This window comes from Guyanagaster necrorhizus, assembly GCF_019112545.1.
Source record: "Guyanagaster necrorhizus MCA 3950 unplaced genomic scaffold BT62scaffold_105, whole genome shotgun sequence".
NCBI classification, from domain to species: Eukaryota; Fungi; Basidiomycota; class Agaricomycetes; order Agaricales; family Physalacriaceae; genus Guyanagaster; species Guyanagaster necrorhizus.
In genome coordinates this window covers 2,491-13,799 of record NW_025064984.1, presented here as the reverse complement: position 1 = coordinate 13,799, position 11,309 = coordinate 2,491, and the positions used below count along the sequence as shown (strand labels likewise).

General features: G+C 47.1%; 7 protein-coding genes and 1 non-coding gene across 8 annotated transcripts; 3 read left to right on the top strand and 5 right to left on the bottom strand.

Annotated features, from left to right (window-relative positions):
- Positions 1-19: 19 nt before the first annotated feature.
- Positions 20-991, bottom strand: BT62DRAFT_924918 (NAD(P)-binding protein; the record flags this gene model as incomplete). Its single annotated transcript, XM_043184678.1, has 5 exons — positions 20-228; positions 286-541; positions 595-687; positions 744-866; positions 915-991. Coding segments are annotated over 5 exons (758 nt in total), but the record flags the coding sequence as incomplete, so codon positions are not given.
- A 165-nt stretch (positions 992-1,156) lies between these two features.
- On the bottom strand, positions 1,157-1,758 carry BT62DRAFT_82619 (uncharacterized protein). Its single transcript, XM_043182382.1, has 3 exons — positions 1,710-1,758; positions 1,316-1,567; positions 1,157-1,275 (listed from the first exon to the last, which is right to left on the bottom strand). Exon 2 carries the CDS (start codon positions 1,545-1,547, stop codon positions 1,332-1,334), a length of 216 nt encoding a protein of 71 aa, XP_043032617.1. The 5' UTR covers positions 1,548-1,567; positions 1,710-1,758; the 3' UTR covers positions 1,157-1,275; positions 1,316-1,331.
- Positions 1,759-1,828: 70 nt separating this feature from the next.
- On the top strand, positions 1,829-2,557 carry BT62DRAFT_939281 (uncharacterized protein). Its single transcript, XM_043187694.1, has 2 exons — positions 1,829-2,137; positions 2,190-2,557. Exons 1-2 carry the CDS (start codon positions 1,864-1,866, stop codon positions 2,237-2,239), a joined length of 324 nt encoding a protein of 107 aa, XP_043032616.1. The 5' UTR covers positions 1,829-1,863; the 3' UTR covers positions 2,240-2,557.
- Positions 2,410-3,672, bottom strand: BT62DRAFT_1019576 (NAD(P)-binding protein). Its single transcript, XM_043178256.1, has 5 exons — positions 3,551-3,672; positions 3,410-3,502; positions 3,089-3,354; positions 2,831-3,035; positions 2,410-2,778 (listed from the first exon to the last, which is right to left on the bottom strand). Exons 1-5 carry the CDS (start codon positions 3,664-3,666, stop codon positions 2,676-2,678), a joined length of 783 nt encoding a protein of 260 aa, XP_043032615.1. The 5' UTR covers positions 3,667-3,672; the 3' UTR covers positions 2,410-2,675.
- Positions 3,637-4,669, bottom strand: BT62DRAFT_939278 (uncharacterized protein). Its single transcript, XM_043187693.1, has 2 exons — positions 4,568-4,669; positions 3,637-4,511 (listed from the first exon to the last, which is right to left on the bottom strand). The coding sequence occupies exon 2, from the start codon at positions 4,342-4,344 to the stop codon at positions 4,045-4,047; it is 300 nt and encodes a 99-aa protein (XP_043032614.1). The 5' UTR covers positions 4,345-4,511; positions 4,568-4,669; the 3' UTR covers positions 3,637-4,044.
- Positions 4,670-6,367: 1,698 nt separating this feature from the next.
- On the top strand, positions 6,368-7,132 carry BT62DRAFT_1081790 (uncharacterized protein; the record flags this gene model as incomplete). The annotated part of the gene is made up of 4 exons (XM_043179713.1): positions 6,368-6,764; positions 6,817-6,862; positions 6,918-7,032; positions 7,085-7,132. The coding sequence occupies 3 exons, from the start codon at positions 6,368-6,370 to the stop codon at positions 7,024-7,026; spliced, it is 552 nt and encodes a 183-aa protein (XP_043032613.1). The 3' UTR covers positions 7,027-7,032; positions 7,085-7,132.
- A 729-nt stretch (positions 7,133-7,861) lies between these two features.
- Positions 7,862-7,949, bottom strand: BT62DRAFT_t212. The gene has a single exon. It is a non-coding gene; the product is annotated as a tRNA-OTHER (tRNA).
- Positions 7,950-9,609: 1,660 nt separating this feature from the next.
- On the top strand, positions 9,610-10,193 carry BT62DRAFT_998419 (uncharacterized protein; the record flags this gene model as incomplete). Its single annotated transcript, XM_043190720.1, has 3 exons — positions 9,610-9,885; positions 9,936-10,038; positions 10,110-10,193. The coding sequence occupies exons 1-3, from the start codon at positions 9,671-9,673 to the stop codon at positions 10,191-10,193; spliced, it is 402 nt and encodes a 133-aa protein (XP_043032612.1). The 5' UTR covers positions 9,610-9,670.
- Between the last annotated feature and the right edge of the window lie 1,116 nt (positions 10,194-11,309).

Genomic DNA, 11,309 nt, shown 5'->3' with positions numbered 1-11,309 from the left:
TGCGACTGAGCATACTCACGTCCCAAGTCTCCTCGCAGGTACCGGCGCCACGAACCCAGGTGGCGGCTTCGTCTTAATCGTCTCAATAAACTCAGCACTGGTCAGCTCATTCGCAAATGCACCTGGCGATAGCACGTTCACCCGGATGGGGACGCCCCGCTGGGCAAAACTCGTCCCCAGAACGAGCGTCAGCTTCTCCAACGCTGCTTTCGTCGCACCATATCCCATCTACCATGGTCATGTTAGCTTCCGAATCAAGCTTGGAGGGAACAGCAGGGTACATACACAAACCATGTGCGGGGTTGTGTTTAACTTTGCGAGTGCGCTACCGATATTGATGATGCTTGAGGTGCCTTGTGGACGGGAATGCGCTCCTTTGACGAGGAGGGATTGGAAGGCGCGTACGACGAAGAACGGCGCGATCGTGTTGAGGGCGAAAATATCTGTCCAGTTCTGTATTGTCTCGAGTTCGAAAGGGTCCGTTGCGACCGACCTCTTTGCGACAAAGTCAGGATCCCGAACGGGGGAGGCGAACCCGGCGCTAGTGCCAAAAGGTTAGCGTAATGGAGGGGGTCCCAGCGATTATCGACGAACTTGTTGACGAGGACATCGAGCTTGCCGTCGGTTCCTTCGATATGCTTTACGCCGGCCTTGACGTGTTCTTCGTCTGTCACGTCCATCCGGAGTCTGTAGGCACGTCATTTCATGGGGTGCTTAACTGGGAGACGGGGGACATCGCATACGGGACAATAGATCCGGGGACGCCTGTAACGGACGCAGCTGCTTTCTCCAACACGTCCAGCCTTCGGCCAGCAATGTATACCTTGGCTCCATTTGCAGCAAAGGCTTTAGCGATGGTCAATCCTCTATCGAAAGGTCAACCACGAGCCGTAAGGAAGAATACTGACCCTTACATCCCCGTGCCCCCGCCTGTAACGAGACCCACTCGTCCAGATAGTGACATTACCGTAGCCATGCTGAGATCTGCCATGCCGAGGGTCTCGAATGGCCTTCAGTCGTGAGCCCTTTTATTAGAAGTTGCACCACTTATTCAGCACAACTGAATAAGCGGTTTATCGCCCATCCGACGCCGTTCATCTTTTCCGACAAACCGTCAGCATCATGACCTAAATTGAGGCCACTCTTATTCTGGAAGCTCGTCATGTGAAGAAAGGATTTCTTGTGCGTGTGTGTTTTTTTTTTTCGATGGCCTTGAAAGAGTTAAAGCGTTGAGAAAACCGGTATAGAAAGAGAAGATTCGGAATTCCTTAGTAGCTGAGTAAGTAACACATCAATTCTATAGCAGTTCGCATACTTTGTGTTTATCATTTTCAGTGCTTCATCCCAATGAAACAGTATAATCCCAGGGACCCTGAGTACGTAACGACTTGCCGGAAGGGTAGGTGGGCCAAGGAAGACGAACAATAGACAGTCGAGCTCATAGCGTAAGATGGCCACCTTCGCCCTCTATCGGTGCCGGGTAAACTGTGAGCAGTTTCGACATGTATATGTGTGCATCGTCGCGCTATTTTCGTTCTCGTCCTCATTTCTAGGCTCCACTTCTACGCTGGAATTGATAGATGAGAATAGAACTCCTTTGAAGCCAAAAACATTGGTTGGTTGAAGCAAAATGATATTCATGTTGCCGTATCTTTATAAACCTTTTTCGAAAAAAGCTTCTTGTCTTCGTCAGTGGCCTGAGCACTCACTATCTCTGATAGCGATTTCAACGGCATTGATTTGGAGGGCTAGCAAGGATTGGACATCCAGATGGCCGCAGTATACGAATCGGAGCGGTTACAGCGTCGGAGTTTCAAATACAACTTGAAGCGCCACCATATACCTTTCTTCAAGCAAGCAGCAATGTCCCAACCCAGCAACACAATATTACTTCCCTGCGAAACGACGGTCCACCTACTCCTCGAAATATTCGAAGCTTGCAAAATAATCGAGGATATCGAGCGTCAGCTAGTAGAATTCGCCACGACCTCTGAACTTGCCATGACCCTGGAATTGGCCCAAAACGCAATATCACAGTGCAAGGACTATCGACTGAAGGAATCTCTTCTTCGTAAACTAGCGGCAGAAATCGTGGACATCAAGGTTGCAGTGCGTAATAGATCTGGTGAAGACTGTGGTACGTTCCACAGGTCGCTTCGTAGATGCCTAGCATATTTATTTCATTCCAGATGTGTACAGGATTCTGGTCCTGCAAGAAAGGATTGTCGTTTATCGGTGATTATTCTCCTCGCTGTATTGCCTTGACGCATCAACGTTTTCGTTGAACTAGGCTCAGGAACATGAAGATCATTCGCCTGCTCTTGTTCAGATATTTCTGGCTCGTGATACTCTCTTCGTATCTCCTGTGGTTTCTGTCTTGGGTCAAATATCTAGCTTGACTGTCGGTACATTTTCAGCGAAATATCGCAGATGCTCGTCGTTTGACCATAATTACAGTGTTTTCGTGGCTGTATTACACCATTCTCTGTATACCTCTTCTGATAGGATCTCATATCTGCTGTTGTCAATGTAAATCTGGAAAATATTCTGTACATGAAGTTCATCGGCAAACCCATCGTCTTCTTGGAAAAATTTCTCCGGTCGGTCAAAGGGGCAAAAACTGCGAACGTCCGTGCGTCATGCGTGACTACTGGACAAATGAGGCTCTACATCAATCAAGGATTGACCAACGATAATCCTCCATCCAGGTTCAAAACCGCTCCGTTTGTAAAGTCCGACACGGCCAAGTAGATCGCCGTCATCCCCATCTCCGCCTCACTAGAAACTCAAAATCAGTATTCAATCTGATCCAAACAATGAACATACTCACGTCCCCGACCTCTTCGCAGGAACCGGTGCGACCAATCCAGGTAGAGTGTTATTCTTGATCATCTCCAACTGCTCATGAGTAGCCATCTCAGATAAAAACGGACCAGGAGCCAGCACGTTCACCCTAATCGGGATACTCCTCCCAGCAAAACTCGTTGCCAGAACAAGCGTGAGCTTGTCCAAAGCAGCTTTTGTTACATTGTATGCTGCCTAAAAAATCAAGGTTAGCTTACACAAACTCAAAGGGATGGCATGGCACATACGGATGTGGCGGGGCTCAGCCCGTTCAGCTTTGCCGCCACGCTACTGATGTTGATGACGCTGGATGTGCCTTGGGCACGGGACTGCGCCCCTTTGACGAGGAGAGATTGGAAGGCGCGTACGACGAAGAATGCGGCGATCGTGTTTAGTGCGAAGATGTCCTCCCAGTTCTGTACCGTCTCGGGCTCGAAAGGATCCCGAGTCTCTGCGGCATATTTCTTCGCAGCGAAGTCTGGGTCCCTTCGTGACCCAGCAATTCCGGAACTGCGTAGATATTAATTAGTGCATGGACGAGGAACCAAGGCTGTGATAGACGGACTTGTTGACGAGGATATCGAGCTTCCCGTCGATTCCTTCGATGTATTTTGCACCGGCCTTGACGCTTTCTTCATCGGTGACATCCATCCGGAAACTATAGGCGTATCAGGGACGAATGCAATTGGAAGGAGCAGCTGCATACGGGACAATGGATCCTGGAACGCCCGTAACAGAAGCCGCGGCTTTCTTAAGCACGTCCAGCCTTCGGCCAGTGATATATACTTTTGCCCCGTTCGCAGCAAAGGCTTTCGCAATCATGAATCCTCTGTCAGAGAGTCAACCGTGAGCCATAACCGAGAATTAGAGAACATGCATTCCTGTCCCTCCACCTGTAACGAGGCCTACTCGTCCCGACAGCGACATCATTGTAGTCACATTGAGATCCGTCATGGTTGTGAAATGTTGAGTACTTTCTGGAATCCATGCTTTTATTCCAGTGTTACCGCCTAGATGACATGAATTCAGCTCTTATTCAGCGAGACCATACCCCGGTGTGTACGGTAAATGGATTATTAACATTATAGCAGCCCTGTTCATCGGCTGGCGGACGCGCGTCGTGCCAGGGAAGCATTCTTGATGATAATTATTCTCCTGTTTCATGTCGGGCACCCAGGAATGTACTTCGCGAGACGTGCACTAGCCTCGTTTCGGTGAGTTCCCTCTACGGAGAAAGCGGACCACCTGAGCAGAGATTGGCAGGGAACTCACCGTTTTGTACCCTGTTTTCACACGATCTTCCTGCACAAGAGAAAATCTCACCGAAATTGATGGGGACGAGACTAGGTGCACGGCGATATAGTGAAAGAGCGCTGACGAACTGAGGCTGGATCCCTCGATGTGAGAAGAGCCCTTTAGCTGAGTAATTGTAGCATTAACTCCATCTTCATGATCGCCTATCAATCCCGGAGACGACCCGCAGCCGACAAAAGTCGTCATGCTCGCGGCAGCAACGTAGTATCCCTAGTTATCGGCTAGTGGCCACGTGTTGTACCAAGAAATGACCAAAGTTGATGATAATTATTCATGCTATTTCACGTCAAAAGCCCTAGAATGTACTTCGCGAGAGGTGTACGGCAATATAGTGAAAGAATCTGCTGGATACCCTGGTGTGAGATAAGCCCCGCTGAGTAATTGTAGCACTGACTACAGCGCCGCCCACCTTCACGATCCTATCAATCCAGAACACATTCCATATTACATGCACACGTTCTTTCGCAATTTCCTGCTACAAAATATGAAGGAGTCAATTACTCGGGGCAGGGGTACATACGCGTCTGAAGCAACATGAATATGACGCACAGAAGGGGTATGTAAGGGACATACCACTTACCTCAAAGTCAGAGGTCCCGTTGGTGAAGATCATTCCTTTCGTGCTCCTGCTCAACACCGAGAAGGGCGAGTTAGGTGTCCCAACTTGTTGAGCTGTCTCTTCGTCCTTGCTTCTGTGCTATGTATTCTACATTTTTGTCCCTGAAAACCAAGTGAGGAGGGAAAATTGGCTGATTATATGTGTACCGCGTCACACCTCGTGTTCATCATATTCAGTGCTTCGCTTCAACACTACAGCATACAAAGAGATCCGTCGCAACAGACCCTCTCCAACTCGAGACAGCACAGAACTGGACAGATATTTTCGCCCTGAACAGGATCACGCTGTTCTTCGTCGTATGCACTTTCCATTTCCTCCTCGTCAATGGAGCCCATTCCCGTCCACAAGGAACCTCAAGCACCATAGCGCAGCTGCAAAGATCAACACAGCGGCGCATGGAGGTTGTGTATGTACCCTGCTGTTCCCTCCAATCTTGACTCAGGAAGCTACCGTGCTGGCGCCTGGCATTGAGCTGATCAGTACTGAGTTTATTGAGACGATCAAGACAAAGCCGCCACCTAGGAGGAGACATGGGACGTCGTCGTGGTGTCGTGGAATATTACTGATTGCTGATGGCAATCTATCTAGCAGTATCGGACTATATGAACGGGGTGATTTTGAACGTTGATGGCGGAGTGTCGCTGTTGAATCCTTGAATAATATGGATTGGGGGGGTACCCACCTGTTGGAAATCCTCGGTGATGCGCAGGGTAGACTCCAGGCTGGTAAGGCCAGATGGTATGAACTCCTTATTCTACAGCTCCTACAGAGCTTGTATTTATACTCTCCAGACTTATGTCCAGAATTTACTACAACTTTCTCTTTCTCTCGAGCTTACTCATCAACTCTCGGCATGATGCCGGATTGCCCTTTCTAGAACTTTCCAGCAAAATCCCAACACCACCTTTAGCGACTGCCGACAGCCGGTAACACCCAAACGGCAGAGAGCAGACTGGAATACCAAGGCACGCCAGCAAGGAAACCAAGAGACGACAACGGCATCATTTTCACCAGCTGAAATGGGATAAAACTATTCTTTATATGCGTCAAAACAACTCTTTCGAGTCCCAAAGCGATAGGATAAGAAACGAAAGAGATACGACGCGACGAAAAGGCGAAGGCAACGACAAAAAAAAGTTATCGAGGAATGTGAACTTCACACTTGTTTGGCACACCGCACCGGACTGGATCTCACATGCTATTCTCCGTATACCTTTCCTGAAAGCATCTTATGTGTACTGTCGCACCGAATGTCGTGATGAAATCTGAATACTCTTGCCTTTGTAAGTAAGCGGTGAATGTTAATCAAAAGCGCGAATTTACGAATGTTCGTGCATTACGCGCGGATACTGAGCAGACGCCGAAACATTCAAGGATTACTACCTGAGCCAATTTGCCAAGGTTGTAATAGATGCGTCGCTATTGATTTGTACTTCCGATGTTGAAATCAAGTGACCGTAACATCTCCAAAAGAGCCTCATATCGGCCAAAATCCTTTCAGCTTATCTTCCTGCCTGTCATACTCTGGGACAAAAAAAAACAGTTGATTCATTCGTATTCACGGGGACACTTGGCTTGTGGTGCTGATGAATGGACGGTAGGGATGACAAAGAACGGCAGCTAGCTTCGGAGTTTCAAACACGGCTCGAACCACTACCACCACCATCTACCACCACCGTCTATACCCCGCCCTTTCCTTTCTTCAAGCTCGCAGCAGTGTCCAAACCCAGCAACACAATATTACCTTCCGGCGAGACAACAGACCCCCTAATCCTCACAATACTCGAAGTTTACAACGAACTCGAAGATCTCATGCGTCGGCTAGAACTCACCATGACCTCTGAACTCGACAAGACCCTGGAATTGGCCGAAAAAGTAATAGCACAGTGCAAAGACTCTCGACAGAGAGAATCTTTCCTTCTTGAACTGGCGGCGGAAATCGTGGAGACGAAGGTTGAAGTGCGTAGAGCGTTTGGTGAAGACTCTCGTACGTTTCACAGATCGCTTTGTACACGCCTAGCATATTTATTTCATTCTAGCTGCGTACAGGATTCTAGTCCTGCATGAAAGGCGGATCAATTATCGGTGATTATTCTCCTCGCTGTATCGCCCTGATGCATCAACTTTTTCATTGAACTAGGTTGAAGACCGCGAGGATCGTTCGCCTGCTCTTGTCCAAATATCTCTGGCTCGTGGTACTCTCTCTGTTTCTGCTCTGGTTTCTATTTCGGGTCAAAGGTCTAGCTTGACTGTCCGTATGTTTTCAGCGAAATATCGCAGATGCTCGTCATTTGACCATAATTACAGCGTTTTCGTGGCTGTATTACACCATTCTCTGTATAACTTTTCTGAGAGGGTCTTATATCTACTGTTGTACCCGCACAATATCGTCAATGTAATCGAGAAAATACTCTGTAAAACGAAGTTCATCGGCGAGATGCCGTCTTGGAGAATTTTCTGTACTTTGTCAAGGCGTAAAAACTGCGAACGTTCGTGCATCACACACGAATACTGAACAAATGTCGGAACCTTCAAGTGTTATGCATTATTGCTTGAGTCAGGATCGTAATAAACGTGTCGTTGTTGAACTGTACTTACATCTGATCCCTCAAGTCCTCCTCCGAAGCCTCTTGTCCAAACTCTTCGAATCGGTCAGCACCATAAAACTAGAAGCTGGGCATGAGAGATAAATCCACGTATCACAATCATCTTCGAACATACTAACGCGTATCCTTTTTCAAGAAATCAAAGGAGATGAATGTAGACGACTGGTACTCAGTATCTAAGTAACGTTTCACAGCCGCCGAGATATTGATAGTGATAGTGACGTGGGGAAATGCAGCCCGAAGCCATAGCACCAAGGAACGTTTCTCAAATCTGGAGGTTGGAGCGTGAATGGGCAAATCTTCGTAACTGTAAACCCAAACAGACGGTATGACGCCTCCCTGCATAAAAGGAGGCACAAACCTAATGGGAGATGAATCCTCGTCGCTCAACCTGTGAACGTCATTGAGTGAAGGTCCTGCAAGGCAGCAAGCCTTATGGGCCAGAAATACCACAAAAAAAATTGACTTCTTCCGCTGATGAGTTGACACAGATTCGAACTGAAGACCTTCTGTGTCATTGGTAAGAGTGTAATGTGAGACCCGATAACCAATGACGCCATCAACCCAGTGGATTGTCAGTGCCTAGTAATTAACTAATGACTGTGGACATGATGACCAACTTTTTGGGAACAGCTTCTTGAAAACGGAAAACTGTATGTCACTCTTGTCCTCTTATGTTGGGATAGCAATCCTGAGCGAGTACGAGAATGTACTCGAAGATACGATGCCAGTCAGCGGCAGCTGACTTGGATCGTGATCCGGACTTATTTAGTATTTCATAGAAAGATCTCCAAGTAATACAAAAAAATGTATTTAAGTAGAACGTCTCTCTCTCTCGAGGCTAATTCTAATCCTCTGTACATTACTCTGCTCTCTACTTACAACAGGAAGTTGAATCCTTTCCTAGTTCTCAGATCGAGCTCGAGTAGGGCCATCATTAGGTTCACAAAGAGTCGAAACCGTGCAAATGCCGACACCGACTACATCTGTGCAGACGTGATTCTGCATCCGAATGTGAGTTACCATCAGATGACAGCGGTGGATTACTACGAAACGCATGTGCCACACAATGGAGACCGCGATTGCATGATTTCGAGACAGATCAACATTCACTAATAAGTAACGCGTTAAGCATAGCCTTCTTCGGTGGATTTATAGTCACTCAGTATTTTTTTTAATCGTGTACTGTCTTCTGGCTCTAGCACATACCCACGTCCTAGTCGGAAGATGCCACAGCAAATAAATGCTTTGTTCTTTCATGTTTGCAGCAGGCAACCTTCATGTACACTGTGTTCTTTTCTTCGGCGCTTGCTGTCGGCGCACACTACGCGAGACACCCTCCCCCGACCCGCCGTTTCGTAAATGACAGGGCTAATGCGAATCGGTGAGCTGCTTTGCTGAAACCCGGATGTCTTCTGCAACCAATATCCCAGCTCGCACTTGGCCGAATTTTTGGAAGTACCCTTCCACTGCCAGAGAAACTTTCAGGTCACGTTCTATGAGAGAACTCGAATCTTGGCCTAGTCTGTCTAAACTTCGAGTCTTGAACAAGGGCTCTCTATTCTTGTCGATAGGCGATCGATCATATATCTTCGCGTCTTCGTCCCATGACAGTTGGTATTTTTTGACTATTGCCCGACTACCCTTGCGTTTCGTCTGTTTTCGTCTCATCAATCGTGGTGCCACATGAACAAGTCCCTGCTCGATAGAAATATCTGTGCTCGTTATATCTGGGTCTGAAGACATAGGTCTCGAATGTTCAATTTTTGATTTCTTTCCCGATCCTGAACAAGTGTTGAAACCGAAAATTGTCTGCTCTTTTCCAAGTATGGCATCATGATTTGTCCGGGTATCTAAACTTTACATCTTCTTGGCAAATCAGAAGTGGGCTATGACGGTGAGTATTAACCCGGTCCGCTTATCTACTGATCGTGGATCTGCATTTGCTGTTCGACGAGAGACGTTCACACACCCACCAGGATGGAGTAGGATAAGTATTCAGAAGTATAACGTCAGTGTCAGCATGAAGCGCGTCGTGAAATGCTGTGATACCCTTATTCTGGAAAATGAACGGAAATGAGGACCTGGAATTTATACGTCTCTGATCGTACACCTTTGTACGGCAGCTTCGGGAGAAACAACAATGTCCTTGACTTCATGCTTCTTGTAGCCGAAGCCGTTACCAAGCATTAGTAACCGAGGTCGGCCACCAAAGTATTAGGATCCCGAACCGTTGAGCTTGCATAAAAACTCGTCAAAGATACTCTTACAAACCTCACTCACGAACATGCCTCTTCACCGCTTCTACATTCCTGTCGGATTGTATTCCAAAGAGGATAAAACTGCTGTCGTCAAAGCCGTCCAGCAGTGCTACCCCAACTTGCCCAAATTCTACGTCGTCGTGATCTTCATTGAGGTCGACAAGGAGAATTTCCACGTCGGAGGGGAGGCCACCGACAACTTTGTCCGCATAGTTGTGCACCATATGGCCGCCCATTTCAGGTATGCTCCTAGGTCGTTATAATCGGTGCGCGATTGAGAAGGTTATGTAGTGATGAGTACAAGAAAGAGTTCAGCAAGGGATACAACAAGGCATTGGAGCCGTTCATAAAGGCACGAGGTGCTGACTGGGAGATACAAATCGCGGAGATGGACGTGGGTATTTCCAGTTGGTCTTGAATACTGTGGAAGTTGACGACTTGGTTGTACTATAGCGAGGCATGTAGGTGATGAACGGCATCAACCCCCCACCGTATAAGTCAGAAGCAGAAGCCCTCTGGTACAAAGAGAACAGGCCTTCGGAGTACTAAATTCTGCTCAGAGGAGAAAACGAGTGCCAATAATGTATAATATACGAACACACTTGTCATGACTATCGTCTGATGAGACGAGGTTGTTCCTATCTGATTTTCGATTGTTCATGTTGGAATGATTATAAGTCTGGACAAGAGAAAGTAAATTCGGACAGCTAACGATGCATTTTAGGATATGTATATGACCAACAGTTTCAGAATTTCATGTCACCGAAAGCCCTTCAGCATGCGCGCCAAGAGTACACGTTCCTGTGATGATTATTAAAGTAAGTCTTCAAGGAAAATTAATAATTGAAAAACAAAGTAACCATTCATGCGCTTCATGAAATGATTGATTTTGTCGGTTCTTGATCACAACCACGCCTGGGTTAAATGTCTATGCTCATGAGCTCCAAAGTAGAAGGGTCGGGCGGGAATATTCCTCGCAGAACCCTTGCTACTTTGAACAGCATGGGTTTCCTCCATGACTGTCCAAACTACTAGAAGACGAACGGTACTTGAGAGAGAAGTCGGCAGCTAGGGTACTGGAACCCCGAGCTCCTATGTGATGTGTGTCTTAGCTCTTCGCCATAGATACTAGTTGATATGAGAACTCGTTCAGGGTTTTCTCGTGCATCGAAATGGCAGTAGATAATTTGTCGCTCTTTGCGCGTTCTCGGCCGATGTTTTCTTTTCGAGTGATTTCATCCGTGATATTGATATATTCGACCAGCGATATACAATGACATAGACATCCTGGTGATGTAGCAAGCACGTCTGGCTGGAGGGTTGTCATTAACATTAGCTATTGTGCCCTCGCCTAGGACATCTGAAATGGACATACATCTCACGCTCTTATTTTGATGGTAGAAACGTCTTTTGCGGTGAAAGAGGAAGTAAAGCAGTGGCTACGCGTCGACCTTCCTCTGCCAATACGTTATACGTCGAGCAAGCATTTTTCTAAGGAGAGGATGGATAAGATAAAGAGGCTTTAAGAGACACGGCAAAGGTACGATGTCCATCGTATCCACTTGGACGCCCAATTGGCTTATGTATGTCTGAATGAATAGCGGTGGTTGCACTAATCGCGTACCTGTCCCGAGAAGTAATATTTCTACTAAATATTAGGACATA